General features: G+C 39.6%; 1 protein-coding gene across 8 annotated transcripts in view; it reads right to left on the bottom strand.

Annotated features, from left to right (window-relative positions):
- plppr1 (phospholipid phosphatase related 1) overlaps nt 1-25,619 on the bottom strand; it is an 83,910-nt gene that overhangs the window by 24,009 nt on the left and 34,282 nt on the right. For 6 of the 8 annotated variants that reach the window (XM_082538822.1, XM_082538817.1, XM_082538816.1 and 3 more), the window contains exons 2-3: nt 16,640-16,750; nt 1,674-1,862 (exon numbers count right to left, since the gene is read on the bottom strand). In XM_082538822.1, the coding sequence (XP_082394948.1) occupies nt 1,674-1,862; nt 16,640-16,699 (249 nt within the window). In that variant the 5' untranslated portion in view covers nt 16,700-16,750. Of the gene's footprint in view, nt 1-1,673; nt 1,863-15,858; nt 15,979-16,639; nt 16,751-25,359; nt 25,445-25,619 lie in introns of those variants that run through there. The other 2 variants (XM_082538821.1, XM_082538818.1) reach the window with 2 other exon arrangements.

Raw genomic sequence — 25,619 nt, 5'->3', positions numbered from 1 at the left:
CAATCAATGGAACATGTAGCATGTGAGCCAGCTTTTCAACCACTCAATAACTCGATTAGAACAGTAGATAAAATAATACCAACTAAGTGCAAAAAAGCTGGGAAGTTGATGCTGATTGGACATTAAAGCTGATGATCCACGATCTTGTTTATGGTCTTTACAACAAGTCTGTCTTTTTGAACAAGAAAACCAGGGCACAAAAAAAAAAAAAAGATAAATGAAAATTAATTGTCCTACAGAAAGAATAAGTGATTACACTACACTTCAGAATCACAGCAGCACATCAACCAGTCAAACCCACTGATCCTAATCTCAGTTCTGTACAATCTCCAGCACTGGTGAGATATTTTGATTTTGACAACAAACAAATGCTGGTAAAATAGCTGCTATCAGTGTATCCATAGTACATCTTCAAATACATATATACGTGGCCATTTGACCTTCAGACAGCAGCTACTCAAAAACCAAACGTTCTCTGTATTCTCAGACTAACTTTTTTTTTCCTTCACATATGGCCCATTGGAGAGAAAAAATACATTTTAATATCAAACAAGCAAATGCAAACACGCTTCAGGAAGTGTTCATAAAATATTTGACATGGGTTTAATAATGAGCTGACCCAAGGGCTCAGAGACCGATGGTGCCTGTTGTGAACGGGCTGAAATTAATAAGCATGGAGCAAAACTGACACCTGGTGGCTGAAACTCGCAACTCCTGTTTGAGGCATTTAAATCAGCAGTGCATGCACGGTATGAGCGTACAAGTCAGCTTGGAAATGACTGTTTTCAGAGAATGATTTCTTATCTTTGCAGCTGGAATTTTTTAAACACCAGAGTAGTAACACATGGCTTTGGTGCATCAGGACTGTGCCACCCTCAACAGATATGGCCAAATATGACTCATGGTATTGATTACACGTGTGTGCTTTACATCCTGTGACAAATTAGCCTAATATGCTAATAATTCCATTACTAGGCAATGGATTTTGCATAACATGTCCTTGTTAAAATGTCTGCAAACAAATAAAAGTCATGTCAGTGAATGTAATTCTTGCCTTCCATGAGATATGATATGAAGTTGTATTTCAACATGTACTTCTCCCTGTATAGCACAGCCTCACATTTCACTTTAGCAGGATGTTTTGTAGAGTATGATAAACAAGTCAAAGAGATTCTACAGACAGGAAATCAGGGACATACATATTATTAGCTGACCCATAAAAAGATATTGAAAGAGTACGGCCTGCAGGCATAAACTGCTTGCCGTGAAATCTTTCTTGCATATTTTTCCATATTTTACCAAAGATAGGTATGCAGCTGCTGTAGCGTACAGACAGAAGGCTGAATGGATGATATCTAATGATAGGTATATTATTTGCAAGTCAGTTTTACTTAAAAATGCTGCCACAAAACTGGGTCATGTCACGCAAAATTACAACTTTAAATTAGCCTGCATATACTAGGACACCTAGCAGAGTAATGATAATTGGATTTTTAAATTATTCACTCCTCAAAATAAATGGATGCGAAGGATTCGAAGCAAAGTCAAAGATGAGGAGACCCTGAATAAATGAACCCAAGCTGGATTTAACGACGGCTGTTTACGAGAAAATCGTAAAACAATTCGAGCAATCCACAGAGAAGACCTGGTTTTAAACACTGCTGTTTACTTACTATAGCCGTCGGAGCAGCGGCCACCACACAGTACAGGATGAGAGGAGGGACGAAGCTGGACTCCTCCGTGCCAGGGTACGGCTTCATCAGGTCAGCATCATTACAGAAGAAACCCTGCACGTGGACGCTGAACAGGTCCGTGCACTCCATGTAGTAGGCCAACAGGACCGTGCCGGACATGATGACGAGCTGGAAGAAGAACATGTTCGGAGGGAGTTGGAGAGGAAGAAGAGAAAAAAAAGAGAAGGAAGAGGGAAAGAAGGGAGATGTTAGTTGTGTATCCAGTTCACCGAAGGCTGTCCTGATTCAGATCCCAGGTGTTAAAAAAAGTAGATTTCATCCAACGAATTGTATCTGAGTTGATTCCTGAACGTCGCTGTACTTGGTTACGATGTGTCTAACAGGTTTTAATACAAAACCACCACCTAAATCCTCTAAAATCCCATCTCTTTCCTTCTCTCTCTCTCTCTGTTTTTCCTCTGTCTCATGCTAACTCTGGTCGTGTACATACAGCCCCCTCCACCACCACCACTACTGGCACCACCATCACTTACCACCTCCCTTCCTCCCTCACCCCCACATCCTTTTATCCCACTATCATCTTTTGTCTCTGGCCTCCTTTCACCGTCTTTCTCTGCAGGCAATTTTTTTTTCATACATATAAATATATATAAATATAGAATCTTTCGTCAGTGATAATGAACCAACACAGAAATAGAAATTGCACCAAGCTGCACCGCAAGGCTTTTTAAAGCTGTTTACGAAAAAGCAGCCGCATTTGTGTCACTCACCCACTAATGTCCCAATAACACTGTCAATTTAGAAAATCGTCTGGGGTTAAATATCAAAGGAAAGCGATGACACATTTTCATTCTTTGACGCGATCAAAAATGAACAACAACGTCACGGGAAGCGGAAGGAATAGTGCATCAAAATCAGTCGAACAATGACAAAATACTATACTAAATGAAAAGAGTTGTTTAGTAAATCGGTAAATCAGTGGCACTGGTCTGCGCCTCACCTATGACTACAAATAAGCAAGTAAGAAGATGTTTTATTGATCAGAAGAAGAACTGATAAAGTAACAGAACATTACACAGACTGGCAAAAACTTTGTGTTGGTTCAAAACCTTCCAAATGTTTAAAGTTACGCAGAGAAAGTTTTGTGGTTTTTTTTTTATTTTAAGTATTGGTATTATGATTGGTTCATATAAAACAGGCAAATGCTTGTAATTCTGCCATCCAACACTTGGTGTCGCTAAGTGACCACAGAGTCAGTAATCCTTCACACAGTTCTGCAATTCTACACTATAGCGTCACAGTAATCACAGTCTTTATGTTTGCAGGACATTTTAGAAGGCATAGTTATCATTAAAAAGGTCAGTCTGACCCAAAGTTAAACATATATTTAGTCACCTCTGGTAGAAATGTCTGCCTTCTCTTACAGATAATGGAACTAGGTGGTCCCGACTTCTGTGAAACAGTTTTTCATATGCAATTTGAGTACCAGGCGAATGGCATGTTGTTTCACTACATTCAAGGGAAGACAGACATTTCTATAGCAGATATCTTGAAAATAGGCAAGACAAAAACATTTATATTTGATTTGGGGTTGAACAGTTCCTTTAATTATCAATCATCTCTCCAAAACGTTGCAACAATGTTCAGCTTGGTGTTAGGGTTTATTATCTCGTTGATGAGACAATACAGCATCACTGACACTGACAGCTTAAGAAAGAGAAAAGTTTCTATGAAAGCTGGCTGCCTCATTATAGAGTCATTCTTTTGTTTGTGCTAAAGGCTACATTTCCCATAAATATCTGTTAAGCAGTTCAACAGCCAATCACCTGTTTAACCGCTGGTTAACAAGTCTTTACTCAGCCAACCACATGGCATAAAATTAATCTAACTCTCAAGATGATCTGCTGAAGCTCAAACTGAGCACCACAATGGCGAAGAAAGGTGACTTAAGTGACTTTGAACATGGCATGGGTGTTGGTGCTAAGTGGGCTGGTTTGAGTATTTTGGAAATTGTTGGCGCCAGAGGTCAGAGGTCAGAGTGCTTTAAGCTGATAAGAAGGCAACAGTAAGTTAAATATACACTTGTTAGTGTATATTGTTAGAACATATGTAGAAGAGCATGGCTGAATGCTACAGCAGCAGCAGACTTATACAGTTGCCACTCAATTTTTCCTAAAAACAGGAGACCAAGGCTACAAGTCACACGGGCTCTGGAAAAATGGACAACAGGAGACTGGACCACTGTTGTCTGGACTGATGAGCCAAAGCTCAAATCATCTCAGGTTAGTTTAGTGAACATAGCAGTAGGGCTGCACGATTAATCGTTAGAAAATCGCGATCTCGATTCATACTTATGTGCGATCTCATTTCCAAATGACAACGATTTAAAAAAGACGACGACGACTGTACCGCATTTTGATCCGGGACGTAATCTGCATGAAAACAAGCGCTCACTCTTCCTGCTCAACAAATGACAAGGGCGGAGCCTTATACCACGTGATACAGAAGCTGGCTGCTAAAATTAGCAGGGAAAAAAAACAACGGAGAGCACGTCAGGGATGACAAGAAAGTGACAGGAGAAAATCTGTCCCGGTCAACCACCCAAACATCAATAACGTGAACCTTATACAGCCCTTCCCTATACCCATCGAACTCCCGCAGGCACAAAGAAATTACGGAGGCTACACAGTGCCGTCCCGCAACTATTTTTCTATTGTTGCACTACCTGCTCTATACACGCAGCGTCGAGCAACGGTGGAGACGGAATTTCAAGCAGTACAACATTTTGCGGCAACAACAAAACGTGAGACATTTGTTGTTTTTATGTTTATTTATTGTTTTTATGTTCAGTCTCAACTGTTACGAAGTTGATGTGCAGTTAATAAGTGCAATAAATATTTATACTGGAAAAGAAAATCGTGAGAGAATCGTGATCTCAATTCTAAGCCAAAAAATCGTGATTCTCATTTTATGCAAAATCGTGCAGCCCTACATAGCAGTGTACTCAAATGACCTCCATAGTCTTCAGATCCCAATCTGATAAAGCACCTTTCAGATGTTGTGGAACGGGAGACTGACAAACGTGCAGCCCTCAAATCTGCAGCAACTGTGTGATGTTATCACGTCAATGAGGACCGAAACCTGTGAGGAATGTTTCCAGCACCTTATGGAATCTATTCCATGAAGAATGGTAGGTACCCAGTACTGGAGTAAAGTGAGAGATTGCAATGTTTGCACACCTTTTCTGTGTCCTGAGTTTAAAAATAAATTACTATATACAACTGCTGCTTTACAGAAATTCAACAGTATGTCCTTTTCAATTAAATAATTTCATCAAAAGTGATCATTTTTCCAATAGAAAGCACATGACATATATATGTATTATATGAACTATAATACATTAGTGTGTGAACCAGACTGGACAATCTTGCCTGCAGGATCCAGACAGCGAAGGCAAGAAAGCCGCTGTGTCGACAATGTTGGCACGGGCAGTCATGTGACAGATGGCTCTGTGAAGACGTCCAGGTGAGCGCACCTGTGCGTTTATGTGCACTTTGTCTGTTTTAAGCCTACTCTCTGAATAACACCAAGCTAGTTTATATTATTTTTTTGCCCTCTGCTGTTGTTACCAGGATACCCTGCTGTGGAGAACATTTTTGTGCAGCTCACACACAATCTCATCTACTGCTACGGTGAACCATAACACTCTGATGCGCACCATATGTAGCCTTGTCACAGGTCATACCTCATAACTAACAATAACAAGCAAAACAGAGCCGCTCACATCAGAAGCAGAAATCCTCCATCTTAAAGCTGCTCGAGAGCATCCAAATTACAGACACAGATACTGGATCCATTTCATGATTTTATGATGTTCAGCAAACAAGCTCCAGCAGGGTAATCGGCTAAAACATTATTCAGGTCTCCTCTGAAAATATGTAAATTCCTCAGCTCGCAGAAATGCCATGTAATACCCTGTGGGATCACGTACCGAAGAATGTCAGGTATACGGGACACTGCATATAAACGGGCTTGGACAGATTAATTGGAGGGATGCTATTTATTTATTACTGTTACCATGATTTCATTCAGTGTGACCTTCTACTTATTTGCATTTATTTAAAACAGGCTTAAGTTTGCCTGAAGCTTAGTCACAACCACATTTGTATTTGCTCGCCATAAAAAAAAAAGAATTACAGTTGTTGGAACAAATAATTAAGCAGCATTTTACATCTTTACAAAGCACACCTATTTCCTCTTTACCCCACATTATTCTTCTATCGCTCCAAACTATAAATCATAGAGGGTCATAAACAATCAATAAGCCATTACAAACGTCAAGAGTCATCACGTTGTTTCAAATCTTTAAAACTGTCCAAAAGAAACATTTAATTTCAGCTTCTTCAGTCTGACTCCACTCTCTCAGCAATCTACAGGGAGTGCAGAATTGTTAGGCAAGTTGTATTTTTGAGGAATAATGTTATTATTGAACAACAACCATGTTCTCAATGAACCCAAAAAACTCATTAATATCAAAGCTGAATGTTTTTGGAAGTAGTTTTTAGTTTGTTTTTAGTTTTAGCTATTTTAGGGGGATATCTGTGTGTGCAGGTGACTATTACTGTGCATAATTATTAGGCAACTTAACAAAAAACAAATATATACCCATTTCAATTATTTATTTTTACCAGTGAAACCAATATAACATCTCCACATTCACAAATATACATTTCTGACATTCAAAAACAAAACAAAAACAAATCAGCGACCAATATAGCCACCTTTCTTTGCAAGGACACTCAAAAGCCTGCCATCCATGGATTCTGTCAGTGTTTTGATCTGTTCACCATCAACATTGCGTGCAGCAGCAACCACAGCCTCCCAGACACTGTTCAGAGAGGTGTACTGTTTTCCCTCCTTGTAACTCTCACATTTGATGATGGACCACAGGTTCTCAATGGGGTTCAGATCAGGTGAACAAGGTGGCCATGTCATTAGTTTTTCTTCTTTTATACCCTTTCTTGCCAGCCACGCTGTGGAGTACTTGGACGCGTGTGATGGAGCATTGTCCTGCATGAAAATCATGTTTTTCTTGAAGGATGCAGACTTCTTCCTGTACCACTGCTTGAAGAAGGTGTCTTCCAGAAACTGGCAGTGTCACGGCGGGGTGCGCCGATGTGAATGGAAACAGGACCCAAAAGCAGATGATGACGAGTAGTGTAAGTTTGAACAGAAAAGTGATCCTTTATTAGATGACGGCAGGAGTAAACCAGGAAACCAAAGTAAACTGACAAGACACTAAAAAACAAAATACTAAACGGTACTGAGACCAAAACCTAAGCTATGACTGTGGTGGAAAATAACAAGCAAAGACCATGACTAAGACTAATAATACATAACAGACGAAAACCGTAACTAAGACTGAGGTCAAATAAACAGACGAACCGATAAAGGCAAGCAGAAAACAAAAGGCTTAAATACAGACATGAGGTGATCAGGGGAAATGGCGACACATGGGGGGAAACAGCTGACAAACATAACCCTAATGACAGGACCAAGAGAGAATGAAACTAAATACAATGACCAAAGAACACACGACACTGTCAAAATAAAACAGGAAACACTGAAAACTAAACATGACAACACAATAAGACAGACCTAATACGTGATGAATGAATACAAAACCCCAAACATAAAAAACCCAAGAACAATAACCAATAACTGCCCAAACTAAAGGCAAAATAGGAAATAACACAAAAACTAATAACATATCAAAAAATGAGAAAAATACAAAGAGAACTCCGAGTGCTGGGTCGGAGACCCAGCCTGTGACAGGCAGTAGGACTGGGAGTTGAGCTTGACTCCATCCTCAACCCGAAAAGGCCCAACAAGCTCATCTTTGATGATACCAGCCCAAACCAGTACTCCACCTCCACCTTGCTGGCGTCTGAGTCGGACTGGAGCTCTCTGCCCTTTACCAATCCAGCCACGGGCCCATCCATCTGGCCCATCAAGACTCACTCTCATTTCATCAGTCCATAAAACCTTAGAAAAACCAGTCTTGAGATATTTCTTGGCCCAGTCTTGACGTTTCAGCTTGTGTGTCTTGTTCAGTGGTGGTCGTCTTTCAGCCTTTCTTACCTTGGCCATGTCTCTGAGTATTGCACACCTTGTGCTTTTGGGCATTCCAGTGATGTTGCAGCTCTGAAATATGGCCAAACTGGTGGCAAGTGGCATCTTGGCAGCTGCACGCTTGACTTTTCTCAGTTCATGGGCAGTTATTTTGCACCTTGGTTTTTCCACACGCTTCTTGCGACCCTGTTGACTATTTTGAATGAAACGCTTGATTGTTCGATGATCACGCTTCAGAAGCTTTGCAATTTTGAGACTGCTGCATCCCTCTGCAAGATATCTCACTATTTTTGACTTTTCTGAGCCTGTCAAGTCCTTCTTTTGACCCATTTTGCCAAAGGAAAGGACGTTGCCTAATAATTATGCACACCTGATATAGGGTGTTGATGTCATTAGACCACACCCCTTCTCATTACAGAGATGCACATCACCTAATATGCTTAATTGGTAGTAGGCTTTCAAGCCTATACAGCTTGGAGTAAGACAACATGCATGAAGAGGATGATGTGGACAAAATACTCATTTGCCTAATAATTCTGCACTCCCTGTATAGTAGAGCCTGCACGGTTGTGAGTCACACCTATAATTACCTTTTGATGTTTAAGTGTACCAAATCTCACTCACCTGAAAAGAAAATTATGGTGCAGTCTAGTTCCTGGAGGCCGCTCTCCACTTTTGTGACTTTCATAAGCTGGTTTTTCTGTGACACTTTCCCACCTGGTCAAAAGTCCATCTCTCTGCATAAAGCATTAACTTGTGGCTGCATTATATTCACTCCAGAGCCAGCGTCATACTGCATTAGCTATATGGAGGAGACACTGACAGAAGTCTGGCTGTAATAAAATGGTTATACAAAGTTAACGGCAGCTTTCTATTATCCTTCTCCACTGGAGTGTAAAATTCACCTATTTTAGCACTGAGGTGTCAGGGAAGGCTTTTTATTTATGTTTTTTGGTGAAGCTCTATTCTTAATGTGGTGTTTCTCAAAGCGTTTGGCTCTTGGTCGAAATAACTTGCCCATAAAATATGTAAATCTGCTTTATAAACATCATAACCTCTTTAATCGATATTTTCATATGAGTCTAGTATCTACATCTAATGTGAAAGGGACAGGGCATTGTGATAAACACAAACAGAGCCATCACCTTCACTTTACCGTTTTGATTCAGTCTCTCTTTGTTATGTATTTTTAATTACATCCTACAAAGTCAGTTTGATCATAATAGCCATCCAAAATTAATTAAATCTTTCCTCCCAAAGGATTTTTTTTATCTGCTCTCCCTTCACTCCAAAATCTTTTTACTGTCAGTACCACTGCTCATCTTCTCCCTCACATCATGAAAACAACCAGGAAAATGTTATATAAATCCAACACAAAGTCCTAGATTTTCATTTCACTGTCATGTTGTGTTAGTAGACTGGAAAAAAAGACTGACAGAAATGGGCATCTAAGCCCGACTTGCCAGGCTTTAGACCGTGATATTACACTTCTGTTGTCAGACTTGTCTGTAAGTTACATAGAAGACAGCTACTGTTTTCTGGTTGTTTTGTTTTTTCTACAAACAGGCTTCCAAGTTGGCTACTTAAAGTATAAATGAAAATGGGCATGCAGTTATTTTCAAATGGTTTTATGCCTTTATTTAATTCTTAATAGTGCAAAGACATATCGGTGATTTTTGGAAAAATGCAGGTTCATCTACTGTACTTTGGTCAGCAACACCTTTCAAAAAAGTTGAGTCAGCAGCATGTTTACGACTGTGTTTCATTAACTTATTTCCCAACAGTCCATAAGTGTTTGATCTATTTCTCACATTTCATCCCCATCTTAACTGAAAGCCTTAGCCTCTCTGGGGCACCTGTTTTATACCTCATCATGTTACTAATTAACCTCATTGGCTGAGAAACGCTCTGCCAAACGTCTGCGTTATATAACTTTAAAAACTAAAAAAAAAGATCAGTCATAACAGAGTCAAATTTTGATTCAGGTCCATTCATGTGTTAGGCAGAGTGTCTTTGCCACGTGGAGTTTCAAGACATATGATTAAATCTTTGTGCAGGGGGTGTAACAATTGCTCCTGCTCAATTTCAGCAAACAGTACTGCGCTAAAGTCTTGATCCAACTCTCACTTCTTTCTATTTTTCTTCAAAGGAGTCAGATTTTTTCACTTCAGACCTTATACACAACCATTTTCAGAGAAGTGTTTTTGTGTATTAACCCACTTAATACTAACCTATGAATTTTCCTGAATTTTATGAATCATTCCAAGCCACCTGACTCAATGGATGAACCAGTGTTTTATCTGCACTACAGTGAGAACTTAGCAAAGAAGGAATTTTAAATTGTATCTTTAGGCACTATCAGTCTGTCGCAAAAACACACCATTTCTTTCTTTAGTTGACTCTGTGAAAAATGCTAAAGATAACACAATTTGACAGGCATGAAATTGTATTTTTGCACCAACAAGGGGATTCCCAAAGTGCTATTAGCTGAAAACTTTGCATATCATACTTAAATATGCCGTGTGTCTTCAAAGAATCTGAGGAAATTGGACAAGCAGAGGAAAAAAGAATTGACAGGCCAAAAATTATATACAATGGATTAAAAATGTTTAAAAAGTCATATCCTTCAGGCAAAAAAATCCAAGAAATAGAAATGCTTCTGGTCTAAGGAGCTTGGAAAGAAAAGTGTCTGGACTTCTTTGAGTTGTTTGAAGACGTTTCACCTCTCATCCGAGAAGCTTCTTCAGTTCTAAGGGTCCATTTGGTGGAGAGTCCCAGATTTAAACCCAGTGGGAGTTTCCCCCCAAAGAGGGACAAAGGACCCCCTGATGATCCTCTACCTAATTACATGAGCCAAGGTGTGAAAGCAGGTGTGGGTCACAATCAGCCAGGGTTTCAGGTGAGCTCATTGTGAAACCTGGCCCCACCCTATCATGTGACTTCCTGAGATCAGATGGCCCAGGATGTAAATGAGCATTAAGGCGTCTGGGAAGGGATCTCAAAACTGGATTATAGATGGCAGACAGTTGGTGTCGTAAACCCCCGCCTCTGTTCAAAGATGGTTACGCACAGTGGACCTAAACACAAACTGAACAATGTGGTGTATGCTGTACAGTGTAGCGAGGAATGCCCAGACCTCTATATCAGAGAGACCAAACAGCCACTTCACAAGCGCATGGCACAACATAGAAGAGCCACCTCCACAGGACAAGACTCAGCAGTCCATCTGCATCTAAAGGACAAAGGTCACTCTTTCGAGGATGCCAATGTTCACATTTTGGAAAGAGAGGACAGATGGTTTAAAAGAGGAGTGAAAGAAGCCATCTATGTCCACTGTGAGCGACCATCTTTGAACAGAGGCGGTGGTTTACGACACCAACTGTCTGCCATCTATAATCCAGTTTTGAGATCCCTTCCCAGACGCCTTAACACCCATTTACACCCTGGGCCATCTGACCTCAGGAAATCTAATGATAAGGTGGGGCCAGGTTTCACAATGAGCTCACCTGAAACCCTAGCTGATTAGGACCCACACCCGCTTTCACACCTTGGCTCATGTAATTAGGTAGAGGATCATCAGGGGGTCCTTTGTCCCTCTTTGGGGGAAAACTCCCACTGGATTTAAATCTGGGACTCCCCACCATTTGACCCTTAGAACTGAAGAAGCTTCTCGGATGAGAGGTGAAACGTCTTCAAGCAACTTAAAGAAGTCCAGACGCTTTTCTTTGCAAGCTCCTTAAACTATGATGACCTGGATGACTGAGAACCTTCACAGACAGAAATGCTTGTGGTTCTTCAGTTGATTCATCTACTGTTTACTAAAGCCTCACCATAAATGGTCTCAGTTGAAGGGTTGCTGTCAAGAAGCTATTCTTAAGAAAGCAAAAGAGGAGAAAAAGACTGAGGTATGACGAAATATATAAGAATTAGACTTAAAATCAAAGGCATCAGGTCATATAGTGCGATGATTAGGTCTAATTTCAGCCAGTGGTGCTCAGGAACTTTTCAAGATGTTATTAAGAATGTTAAAACTAAAAATTGAAGCATTGTGCAATGAGCTTGACAGAGAACGGAACAAAGAGGCAGCGGACATCCAAAGAGCAGCTTTGAAGGTCCTTCAAGAAGAAAGCTAGCCTAAGAGAGTCCAGGCTGTGTTAGAGAATAAAGACGGTCAAACCACATAATGCTTTTTAAACTCATTAGAATTCACTCTTCATTTTACAGCAACTTTACAGCTGAACTGGGTTTAGAGTATGAAGTGCATTTCAGCTGTTTTTGTACAAAAAAAAATATCACCTCGGGCACATTGAGTACACCTGGGCCATTTTCAGTTGTTTTGTTAGTTTAACAGTTTTTAGAAACAACTAATAATATTCATACTCTAAACCTAAAACCATTAGAGCCACTTATTTTAATGAACATTTCAGACAGACAGCTGTTTGCCTTCACTGCTCGTGAGACATAACAGCACACACATATTCACATTAGCTTCATTTTCCAGTACAAATTACGTCAAACACTGGAATTCAGTTCACACAATATCTGACTTCTTCTGAGCTAAATAACAAAGCCGCTCCCTGCAGTAATGACTGCACGTTGGGAAGTTTGCTGTCTAAATTGTGTATACCTAACTAGAAGCTTTAATTAAAGCTTCTAGGAGATAAGGAAAACAAAGAAGATAAAAGAAAGACATTTTCTCAAGAGATTGGTTTACTTCCAAATAGTCTGGCAACCTGTGCTGCTTTAGCAGGCTGCTAACAGTAAGTGCATCCAGCTTTTTCTTCAACCATGCAAAACCTGAAAAAGCTAGATAGCTGTAGCTAGATTAATGAGAGCCCACAGCTCTATACATTACATAATCCCATGCAGGTACAGGATATATCGGTCCTCTCTTCGCTCTTCCCAGCTTGTCTCCACAGCTCAGCCTTTAATTAATTTCTCATAACTTTTCACTTTTTCCTTCTACTTCCTTCCCCCTTTTTTGCTTGTTTCATCTTATCCATTTCCTCCTCCCTCATGCCCCATCTTTTTTTTTTTTTGCAACCCCTTTCATCTCCCATTTTTCCTCCGCACACTCAGAGAGACAAATGGCAGCAACAAATGAACATCCTGACGTCAAGTAACAGATGAAATAAAGGCAACAAGTTACACGAATAAATAAACAAATCACCACAAATAAACATCCTCCCTGTCAGACTGCCTCTGGCAGTGAACTACATGGCCCAGCTGCTCCAATCAGGCCCCTCCGTCTTGATCACGTGACGGCAGTGTTCCTCTGCCTTGCTGTGTTCGTGACAGGCAGGGTGAGTAAGAGAAGGAAAGGAGGGAGAGAAGAAACAAAAGGAGCAGGAAAAAGGAGCGAGACAAACCAAGATGTAGTGATTTAAATGATGGGAAACTGGGTGAAGGGGAGAAAGAGCTCCTATGGCACCACGCGAAATAGGAAGAGAAGAGAGAAGAGATTGAGGGAGGAAGCAAGTACAGCCGAGGAAGGAGGGGCAGGAGAGAAATGAGGCTGCGAGGATGTGACGAAGACATCAAAGAGGGGGAGAAAGAGAAATCGAGGATGAGCAGAATGAAACAGGGAGATAGATAGCATGCCTTTGACAAGTGTCGCTGAAGAAAAAAGGGGGAGTAAGTGAAAACAGGGTAATGAAAATTAGAGAAGAAGCTTGCTACTCATCAGGGTATTACAGTGTCTCTCTTAGGAGCACTCTGCCAATGACTTTTTAAGCTTAGATTGTGATGCAAAAGCCAATAAACCAAATGATGAATCTGAAAGCAAAATCTTCCCATTTATTGGGCACTGACACATAGAGACAAGATGATGAATAAGAATGTAGTAAAGCCCAGTTTGAAAAATGCAAAATATGCCCTTATAGAAGCTCTAACTGATGACTACAACTACATTTGAAATACCATTTAAAGACTCAATATATAGCTGCACCTCATCGCTTTAGCCTTGCAGTTCTATAAAGCCGACTGCTTTGAGAGAGACATATAATAAAAAAAGGTCAATATCGAAGCGTGAGAGGCCAAGTTGAGATTCTCTTCGGAATAAATATGTCAGATAGCCGAACGCTGATAGAGCCCCCCAATATGTAATAAGAACTGTTGGGACCAAGCTAAAGTTGGCGGTGTAGTATTGTATGAGAAATGGGGAGCAAATGCATTTGGAAGCAAAATCTGACCACTGAGCAAATGAAAAAAGTTCAAAATAGGTCACATGATAGCATTTATTAATACTTCGATTCAGGGAAAATTCATTTTGATATTCCGGAAAAATAAATTACAACAAAAATTGGCCAATATTGTGCAAAGAACACGTACACGAAGACGTCGTCATTACTTACAGATGAAGTTTTTTAAAAGTCACTTTGTTCATCATCACACTAGCATTGAAAATTTAGCCAGTAAAAAGTTAACGTCCATTTGCCACTGGCATTGGTGGATGACACATGTCCATCAATAAGAACTGGCCTAGAGGCCGGTGGGTAACCCTGAAGCATCCTACGGTCACTAAGGAAAATCTACACTCCCCTCTGATCAGCTAATGGTTGCTGGAAGTTGCTGTTGGCAGGTGAAATCAGTTGCAAAGAGGGCGCTGCACCAAAAACCTCCTTGTGAGTCCGTTGGTTGGTCACAGAGTACTATAGTTTGCATGGAAGTTATCAGCTTGTCAGCAAACACTTGCTGTAGCTGTAGTGATACTTGGAAAAAAGTGTGACGCAAACCAGAAACGTTTGCCTTTAAAAAAAAGGGGGGGGGTTCTTCGGTGCTGCAGCCGACATATTTCGATAGGTGAAACTTTGGAAAACAAACAAAAAAGTCTGAATCTTCGGTGCAAACTATATGCAACAATCTGCTACTTGGTCATAGCAACATGCTAGCGAACAAACTGGGGACTGTCACCAACCTCCAGTAATCACTCAGCATATTTTTGCCTAGTCACCGGTGGTTACCAAGGAGACACCAGCTGACTTTAGTCCTACATGTCTGGGGCTTTAGCAATCTATTTCACAGCAGCTGCCAGCAGCTTCTAGCATCCACCCGAAACCAGATAGGGAAAAACATGTATTCCCTGGTGGTTGCCAGATGGTCGCTAGGCCTATTGTATATTACCCAAAATGCTCAGGTAATGTATCAAACCCACTGTTAGACTTATTGAATATAAAATCCAGTCTGATGGATAATATTTCCAACATATTGCTGTACTTACATTTAAAACACTGACTTATCAGGACTTACCACCTAGATGTTTAATGTGTCACCAGCTTAATCAGTGGTTACATTAAACCCGCCCCTCGTTATATCTCCTAATGGTTTTTTTGGTTGTTTTTTTTTTTTAAAGAGGCCATCTCATCATTCCACACAGCGTTCAAGCACTGACACTTCAAAACTCTAAATGAGCAAATAACTGTACAATGGTGACACATCGTCAAACAGAAGGAACTGTCTAAAAGAGCTTTTTTTAATGATGAGCCACATCTCACATCTAAAAATAATGTGTACCAAGATGATGTTTTACAGCTGCAGTATTTTTGATGTTGTTTTGTTGTTTATAGTTACTGTTTATAGCAATTTTCTCGCATAAAATAAACAGTTTGGCTCAGTGGGAGTGAAAGTGACATAGTAACTGACTACATGTGATCTATGAGGTAAAAACATACAATCACGGCACATCCATGGCCACTGTCTCCTGTTGTTGTTTTCTTTTATTTGTTTTCCATCTAGTATTTTTAGCTCTAGGCTTTTCAAATAATACTGGAGCGAAATTAGACAACACAATCTCATAAGTGACGGTTATGAAACCACATAATATTATAAAGGAAATTATCAGAAGAAGTGCTAGTGAAGTGCTATATTGCAAACAATGTACTGTTTGGACTGAAGCATAGACGTATTTTGGATGAGAGCTGAGAGGCAGGGTACACCCTGGACCTGAGGAATGGCTCCATTTCTCTCTTTCAGATGTAAAATAAAGTATGTTGGATTAATTGGTTTTTGTTTTGTTTGTTTTTTTGTCACTTACTGCACTTTTCTTGAGGAGGCACATGTTCAAAGAGAAACCACGTGATGTCTGTTTCATCACCATTGCAGATGCTGAGAGCATGTGCAGCAGTTCTGATTCTCAGAATGGTTTTCACTCTGGCTGTGGGTGGAAATAAAGTGTTCAGTGACATTTCCTATTGCACATCCTATCAGTGTAGTCTTAAACTCACTACACATGCATGCGAGAGTCACATTTCACTTATCTTGGAGGACACGCCCAGGATCACACTAGCAGGCAGTAACACTAATTAACAGAAGGTAACAGTCCCATTATGGATGAGTGTCAGGAAAAATGAGCGAGACAAAAAGGTTGGGCAAGAAGAAAGCATGAGATAAAGGCAGAAAGAACATGAGTGTATAAACTGATGTGATGTAGGATATTTCGTCTGAGATGTGTGTCTCTGTGTGAGAGGGAGAACGAGTAAAACACAAAGAGAGATGGAGGAGAATAACACAAAGTGTCCTGAGACATCTCTCTGATTAAGGACCTTCAGCTAACACAGTAATTAAAAATTCAGGAGCTGCACAACTCTTACACACACACACACACACACTTGCCCAATTACAAACACGCATGCATTCAGCTCCACACTCATTTCAACACTTTACACTCTGGTTGTTCACTTATGGTAAATTAACACTCAAAACCATATTTCCATCATGTTCATTTGCCAAACAAGGGTCATATGCATGAATTTACCACTTTATGCAGAAGCCCAGATTATCACGCAAAGACAATGCATGCACGCACACTCCCTCACCTCTACAAAGATGAAACATGGGATGATGGAGTAGCTGCGCAGGGTGTTGTTAGACGCCATCTTGTCTCCTGTCGGGAGACTAACGTTCTCAGGATTCACTGCAGGGTCACTCTGCAAAGACAGAAACATCAAGTGTCAGCTGCCATCATCTGATAATGACAGAAATGCATCTACTTCATCTATTTTATCAGGAGTCCTCAGCAAGATCGGCTATTGATGAGAACCATGTTAACTATTACTATTTTTTTTGCATTTACAAAAGATAATAAATAATTTAAAAGCAGATAAGAGATTGCTTTGTTACATTGCAGAAACTAAATTAGAGTTCTACTTGTCAAAAAAAAACACAGAAAAAAACACTGCACACAAAGATTGTGGTTCGCCAGCTCCTTCCGAGGGATCCCCACAATTCCCAGATCTCTTAGGAAATTCAATCCCTGTGTTGTTGCCAAGGTCAGCCCTTGGGTCTTTTACCAGCCAGCTGTGCTTCCTGTCTATTTTTGTCAATCAACAGAAGGCACCTAAGAAAGCTGTTTGGCCTAAATGACTGCAAGAGAAACAGTAAGAATTGTCTTGTGTGCAGGTGCAGTTTTCCATATCTAAAAATCTCCTAAGGCCTCAAACACCATGGAGAAAAACTGATCCCCTCTACTATGCAGCTGTATGTCACTTGAGGTCAATAAGCATCTGGTCTTTAGATTCCAAATGTTTCTGAGTGAGAAAAGAAGAGTTGCCATCACTTTATATTCACCCCAATCGAGTCACCGCAAAGTTGTGGTCATTTTCATAAGAAGTCCCCTACGTGATACAGAAGCTGTGCCGTGTGATGCTAAAATTAGCAGGGAAAAAGCAACGGAGAGCACGTCAGGGATGACGAGAAAGTGACAGGAGAAAATCCGTCCCGGTCAACCACCCAAACACCAATAACGGGAACCTTATACAGCGCTTCCCTATACACGTCGAACTCAAAGAAATTACGGAGCCTATCACTTATCACCTGACCAAAGATATGGCTCCCATCAACACTGTGCAAAACGAGGGATTTAGGAAAATGATCAACACCCTAGACAAACGCTACACAGTGCCGTCCCGCAACTATTTTTCTATTGTTGCACTACCTGCTCTATACACGCAGTGTCGAGCAACAGTGGAGACCGAATTTCAAGCAGTACAACATTTTGCGGCAACAACAAAACGTGAGACATTTGTTGTTTTTATGTTTATTTATTGTTTTTATGTTCAGTCTCAACTGTTACGAAGTTGATGTGCAGTTAATAAGTACAATAAATATTTATACTGGAAAAGAAAATCGTGAGAGAATCGTGATCTCAATTCTAAGCCAAAAAATCGTGATTCTCATTTTATGCAAAATCGCGCAGCCCTACTGTAGAGGTTTTTTTTATGTCTGTCACTTTTGCCCTCCGCAACAAATTGTTATTTTTTGTTATTATTTAAATATTGCTTATGCCACCAACAAATTATTTATTTTTGTGATAGGCTGTTAGCAACAAAAGTGCCTAAAGATATCATTTAAAATAGCTTCTTCGCTAAATACTCTGTTCTGTGTAGACTAAACAGGTCAATCCCTCAAGTTAGTTGCCTTAAATGATTCAAGCTAAGCCACTTAACTTGACCTAGCTTAACCAAGAAAAAGGAAATACTCTTTTTAGACTAAAAAAGGGCGAAAAAGCAGCCAATGTCCAAAGCTGTTTGAAAAAACATCAAAAAGCTTGAAGAACTATTGCTCATGAACACGTCTGGTTCCTTTGAAGCAAAATGAGGGTTGGCTCAAGACTTTTGCACAGTCTTCACTTTTTGTTAATTTTCTTAGCTGGTTTTTAGCTAATTTCTCAGTCTGGGTAAAGCTCTTTAACTGTATTTTTAACAGCACAAAGCCCAATACAAAACACATCTTCAGAAAGCATTTACTAATCCTGTCAGCTTTGTTCAGTTGAGAACAAAAGCAAATTCTTAATGAAACAACACGGCAGTATTAACCTTATTAATAAAATTCAATTTAACTTCTGAAGCCGCGCTGATGGAGCCAATCTTCTGCACTCGAACTGCCGCTGCTTCCGTTCTCCGTCTGTCAATCTGTCGTGTTCTTTAACTGCATTTCATTATGGCTTCTAATTGTCGAAAAACAATAACATAGCTATTCCCCACAGAGAACAGCAAGCTCACTAGTGAGCGTGAGAAACAAATATGTAGTGAACAACAGAATACTGGAAAAACAAAAACAGCAGTGTCATTTGATTTTCTGCATCCAAACCAGTCTGATATGGCTTTCAGTTTCCAATTGCAGAACACTGGCAGCACAAGAGGTGCCTTACAGTTTCAGTGGGTGTAGATTAGGCAGGATTAAAAAGTGGTTAAGGAAATCCAGAAATGTCAGTATCTGCTGGAGTAATTGTTGATTTATTCGTGTTAATCAACAAAGCTCTGACCTCACGCAGATATTTAATGTGTCTTATTGGCTTGTAATCGCTCCTAAATCCTCATTAAAGGGTAACCTTGCTAATTTGAGCTTCTCTCTATCTAAAGCACAATTCTGAATCATGAAAGGCTGGAGGAGCATGAACGAGGGGGTCTGTTACAGAGCAAAGTTGGAGAGAACAATAGCAGTTATTTAATTTGTGCTTTCTTAGTTTCTTCCTCTTTTTCTATCTTCTATCTAAACTATTCATCATAAATGAACACCTGCTACAGAAAGATTAGATGGTAGAATTATACTACTTCTGCTACCTCATATATATTCATACATATAAATATCTTATGAGCGCCTCAACAATTTAATATTTGAGGCTGTGTGCTCTCCTGTTTCAGAAATTTTTATAATAATATTCTTAAAAAGCTGCTACAAGTAAAGAATTAGTATAAATTAATACTTTCACATTTTGTTGTACGGTTTGTTGTACGGTTGTTTATCAGGTAGTGACCAAGTTTGGATCAATCAATCACATTTCTCTACCAAAGCACAGATGAGAGCAGGTGAGACAAGAAAAAAAAAGAGACCATGTGACATTACTTCCAACAAACGTAGCAACCTACAAGTTGTTTCAGGCTTTCACTATGCGTGATTTTCACTACACAAACCTGAACTAAAAGAATTCATCAAATTCATCATTAATTCAAAAGCAACTTATATTAGACTGAGCGTAACAAGGTAAGGGTCTAGAAACATGACTGCAAAAATAGCTGCTCAGTTAAAAAACAACTAGACACTAACACAACCAAACAAATGTGTGCGCTATTGATATAATGTTTAAAATTTTCATTTTTGAACATTATAGCCAACATCAATACTGGTGAAAGGCTAAAACTGTTTCACTAGGTTCCTCTGAGAGAAGTGTTACTCAAATTACAAATGCATGGCAGTGGGTGCATTAATGAAAACTTCAGAGAACATACAAATGCATAAGGCCAAACACACAAAGCCATTAACTTGCATCTATTAAAAATCATAGTTATTTTTAGTATGCAATTCAGAATGAGATGCAATTTTTCAGATGATAATCTCTATAGTCAAGAATCAAGCAAAAAAAGAAAAAAACCTCACAGAGACTGCAGGGAAATCGTACAGTCTGGTGACAAGAGTCACAGCTAATGCAAGGATTCTGGGTGGTCTGTTAACTCATTCCAGTTTGCTATAGTATCACTAGTGAAACTAGATGTTACACAGCAGGCTTAAACAACCATCAGGCCACTGAGAAATGTCCCAGTGCTCCCAACTGGCTAGCAGTCACTGCGGATAATGATCACATGACCATGCATCCTATATGTGTTTAAAGCTACAGTAGGCAGGAATCTATACACATCCTCCTGCAGCAGTTCTCTCTCCCCTCCCTCGTCTAAGCCCAGAGATGCACACATATGCAAGTGCTTCATGAACTTTCCTTTTCCAGATTAAAGACTTCGTCAGATCTGGTCCTGAAAAGCAATATCCTAAAATCTCCCATCAAGGACTAGGTTTTCTAAAAACAGAGCCCAGAGGAAGTGCGGGAGAACATCCTAAGTACAATATACGCCAAAATGTTTTTTGGGGGGATTTTTTCCCAAATGATGCCAAAAAGTATACAAAAATACAATAGTCTCTGCATTTCTTCCTCCCACTTTCTAAAAGAAGTGCCTCCCAGCAGAAGCTTTATATTAAAAGAACAAACAGGAAGGTGCATCAATTTTTAAACGCAGGGAAACAAACAGATGAAATACCCAGAATTTCAAGCTTTTACCTTAAAGGTCATGAATAAAGTAAGTAAACTGTACACAATGAATTAAGATTTAATTTGATTTATGAGATTTATAGTTGTTAATGTATAGATTCATTATTATCCATTAACAATTTATTAGATAAATATATTAACTACAAATTATTAAAATAACTAATAGCTTGTTAAAGGGACATAGCAGTTCAGCAGTTAGCTCAAAGATTTTTTTCTTATTTTATTACATTGCCTCAAGTTGTCTATATGCTGAAAAGATACAGTAAATGTTTAGTTTAATGCCTTTACTGGAACACACTACCAGACTTTGTTCAAGATGTCAACATACCCACCATACTCCTAATTGTTTTGTAACTGCATTTGTCCCTGTGTGGTATTAGACTACAAGGGACAGACTCCAACAACACGACATTTAATAGTGATGCTGCACTTACTTCAACTAAATTGAGAGTGATTCAATGTGAACCTACTAATATTAAATTTGAAATTCAAATGCATCTTTACCCTTCATACTTTTTTACTTATGCATGTCACAAAAAGTTAATTAAGATCTACAATCACTAGACACTTTATTAGGTATATCTGGTACATATTTGACACACTGTTAGTTCCCCTTAGTTCCTTGTGTTCTTGAACACCGCCTCACTGTACATAAATGGCCTCCACAGATTTCAGTCAGATCAGGATGGGAGATGGGAATGGGTAGATTCAGATCATGGATGTGCAGCCGACAAATCTGCAACAATTGTGTGATGATATTTAGTCAATATGGAAAAAATAATCTCAAGCATGTTTCCAGCACGTCACGGAATCTTTACCACAAAGAATTAAGGCAGTCTAGGTGTGCCTAACAAAGTGCCCAATGAGTGTGTTTCCCTGTTATTACTGATGATTTAGAAGAGGTAGCAAAGGCAACTGCATTAGCAATAATATTACCAAAATATTAGCATTTACTATACAGCACTGTATACTGGAAATACACAATAAGACGGTCTCTCTGCTAAGTTAAAGCCTCACACAAAGATTTACTGATCCCAACACTCACCCTGATTTGAAACCAAACACTTCAGTTTCACTGAGTCATTAGACAAAGACAGACAGCAATGTTGGCATGTCTAATCAGTCCCTAAGTGCTCGTCCCATCTCATTTAACACTCAATCCAGGCTACTCAAGTCAGTATTAGATAGCAGCAATCCACCCATCAGTTTTGTGCCTCAAGATATCATGCTGCTACATCTTATATACCCATAAAAGAAAATGTTCCAGTCTATCTTCGTCTACCCGTGAAGAAAGATCAGTGCACGTGTTGCTGTAACACAGCATCACTACAGACGTCGAACAGACTTGCTTTGTTGCCCAAGGTCACAGGAGCAGAGTGGATAGCTGTCTAGTGTGTGTGAACTGAGGTGTTCCAGTTTAAAGATCGACTTAGAGTTCACTAAAATTGCCAGCACCCACATCAAAAGCCTTGAATGTCATAGAAAAATCTATTAATTGAACCCTACGCTAGTCATCCTTGCAATCCATCTCAGTACACATTAACAGTATCATCAGCCTCCAGTGACTCAGTAACTTTTCAGATTATGGCATCAACAGCAGGGAAGAAATTGAATAGTCATAAAAAAGCCTCCCAAAGTCAGTGACCATACTAATCACATTAACAGACTCCAAGGTATGTTTTTTCTTTTTAAACATAACAAACTCAAGAGCAATTATTTATCATTTCTACATCTTACTGCATTCAACCATGATTTTACAAAGGCAGTCAAATGGAAAGACTTCATGTATCCTGCTATGTTATTTTTGTTGTTTTGCGTTTATCATTGTGGTAAATCTGATCAGAGATACTTGTTTGAGTTTCTATGTACTACTAAATAACTCCCAGTGTATTTAGTATGTATGGACAACAGGGTACATTTGTTTTTCTAGACTGGTGCATTAAAAATTTGTTACCTTAGAGATTTAAGTCAAAGCACAGCTGATGATAGTCAACAAAAATAGTCAGTAGAGCCCAGCCGATGAAGACATTTGGACAAAATGTCTGTATTTGTGTAAAACACTTTAAAGAAATCAGTAATATGGCCTAGGGGTGAGCGGTATAAACAGTAGAAACGATATGAATTTGGCCAATGGTAGAGATTTTGACTATACCACAATAGCACATGTTGATGGTGTCATCAAGCGGCGCCTGTTTTGGTTGAAAGCATCGCAGCGGCTGCAAGCAATATCATCTGCAAATTGGGTGACAGTAGCGAAGAGACGAAGCACGTTTTGGAATATGAGCCAAAAACTGCGCTTCCTCCACTTCCGTAACATTGATTCATTAATGTTGAATTCTCTCGCAGCTGCTCTATTCCCATGTTGTTGCAGTATATTAATGACTAACCTCGTATTGTGGATGGATTATCTCAGTTGTTATCCTGACTGAAGTTTGGTCCGTTTACAGCATCCTGCCATGCGATTACATTTGACCCTCACGTTAACTTTTATCAAGTGGAAAAAAGTTAGCGTTCATCCACCAGCTTCACTGTTTATGTTATGCTAACATAGCTGTCTCGCTAGCGATCACGTAGCACATCATCATATACCAGCTAGTCCAACTTCAGTAACCCTACAAAAGTCATTGCTGTTTAGTTTCCTGTCTTCGTTTATGTTGGAAGTGATAGCAGAGCTGTACGTTTTATTTTTTTCTAGAAACCTCTCTGGCATATCATGTTTAGGTGGAAACTAGCAAGCTAACTTCCAGCTAACTTCTAATTCTGCTCGGTTTTCATGTTTGCCTGGATATTAAACTTAATTGTTACACCTGGTAAAGCAGCGACACTGACCATTTTATTAAAGATGAACAAATTTAGACAGTTTTTAACGCTCAGTGTTCGTTTGACATGGGACCTGAAGCGGACCCAGATTACTCTGCGAGGCTCCTGACTACGGTAGCGGTAATGCTCCGACAATCCATTAAGCGGTGCAGCTTTGTAGCTTACCAAAGTCGTACTAAAACATTTTTGACAGATTTTTGAGCGCCGTGTACCACATAAAATCGGTTCGAGGTGAATAAGCACAACCAGAATTCATACATTAAGGCGCACCAGATTATAAGGCACACTGTCAATTTTTGAGAAAATTAAAGGATTCTAAGTGCGCCTTATAGTGCAAAAATAAGGAAGAAAAGAATATATTGCGATATATATATCGTTACCGCGCATGCTTTAAGTTATACTGCGATATGGATTTTAGGCTATATAACCCAGCCTTAATATGGCCTCATGTAGCAGACAGGGAATCAAAGTCAAACGGAAGACGTAGCAAGTACAGTGCCAACCTCCAGACAATCTAGTAAACAGTAGGATCCTTTTACATGTACACATGTAAATAAGGAAGTGATTCGATTTTTGTCAGACCAGTAACAAAATATGAAGGAGATGTTTTGGGTTTGTGTTTCCCATCCAAGCATCCTGGCAGTTCATTTCATCATAAATCTGGTTAAAGTATAGGTTGAGTGGGAGTTACTGGATCTACTGTTTTTAGTTTGGGTTTCTATTAGTTTTCCAAAACTAGTTTAGGAGAGAAGCCGGAATCTGATGATCCATTGTGTGGTTGGTTCAGGGTTTTCTCTGTCTTTTGTTTGTTTTAGCTGGAACTCCCGTTTCCTTTTGTTTCCAACTGCAATTTCTGTTGAATGGCAGCAGTGTTGTGGTATCTCAAATGTTGGGTTGCTTTGAACCTTAAATTTAGGGATCATAACAGTAATTTACTCCAAAAAGCTTTAAACTAGTGACCCTCTGTAAAGTAGGAAAATTGAGTGTTTCCAAAACTGAATCTGTGAAGTATCTATTAGTGAAAGGCTTGAGACTGTTCTGCCTACACCTTTACTTACTCCGTGGATAATACTCCAGACATGGATGGGGAAAAAATGCAGCGGTTGAACCACAATCTTTACTAGGGGGCTCTTTGACAGATGATTGAAATCAGAAAATTGAAGGGGGCTGCACTCAGCATCCAAACAATTGACACCACATTCATTTGTTGCTCAGACACTACGACAGCCTGAACTGCACCTAGTCATGGTAAAGTCAACATGATTTCTCTTTTTCTGGTGCCTAAAAACCCAGAGTCTGAAGAGAATTTCAACAAAGGAACACTTTTCTTCCAATACCAAAAGACACTTAATAACAGTGAGTCAGATGAAAGGTGATCTGATCGTCTCACCAGAGGGTAGATCATCAAACGAGCTGCCTACAGGCCTCGTCACGATTCATCAGCATCTCCTCCTCTCAGCCACTCAGCTGTGATGACTTTGTCTGGATGTGACTGCTTTTCTCTCACAGACAGCAAGAGCTGACTGTGAAATATTGAGCACAGAAATATTGTACCTGATTGACCATCTCCTGGTCTCCAGCTGAGTTGTTCTGCTGGAGTGTGATGACTGTCTGAATGTCACAATGACAGAGTTTGTGATAGAGCGAGTGGCTGGGCATGGAAAAATGAAATATTACCTCCCGTTATCACTGCTGGCCTGTTGTTGCTGTAGCCTTGATGTGTCCTCTTTCTACTCTACTTGAACACATCTGTTACTGAAGTCTAAAAAAACCCAAAAAAACCCCATAATTTTTATGGCACCCTGGCTGCTTCAGTACATGATGTTCAGAAATACCAGCACAAGGAAATATACTGCCAAAGAAATATAATACCAGGGCAACAGAATACTAGTGGTCCATTCATCCAGTCTAAATTGCTAACAAAAAAAAAAAAATTA

This window comes from Aulonocara stuartgranti, assembly GCF_965226115.1.
Source record: "Aulonocara stuartgranti genome assembly, chromosome: 7".
Lineage (NCBI taxonomy): Eukaryota > Metazoa > Chordata > Actinopteri > Cichliformes > Cichlidae > Aulonocara > Aulonocara stuartgranti.
The sequence above is the reverse complement of the archived record's forward strand: the minus strand, read 5'-3'. Positions and strand labels throughout refer to the sequence as shown.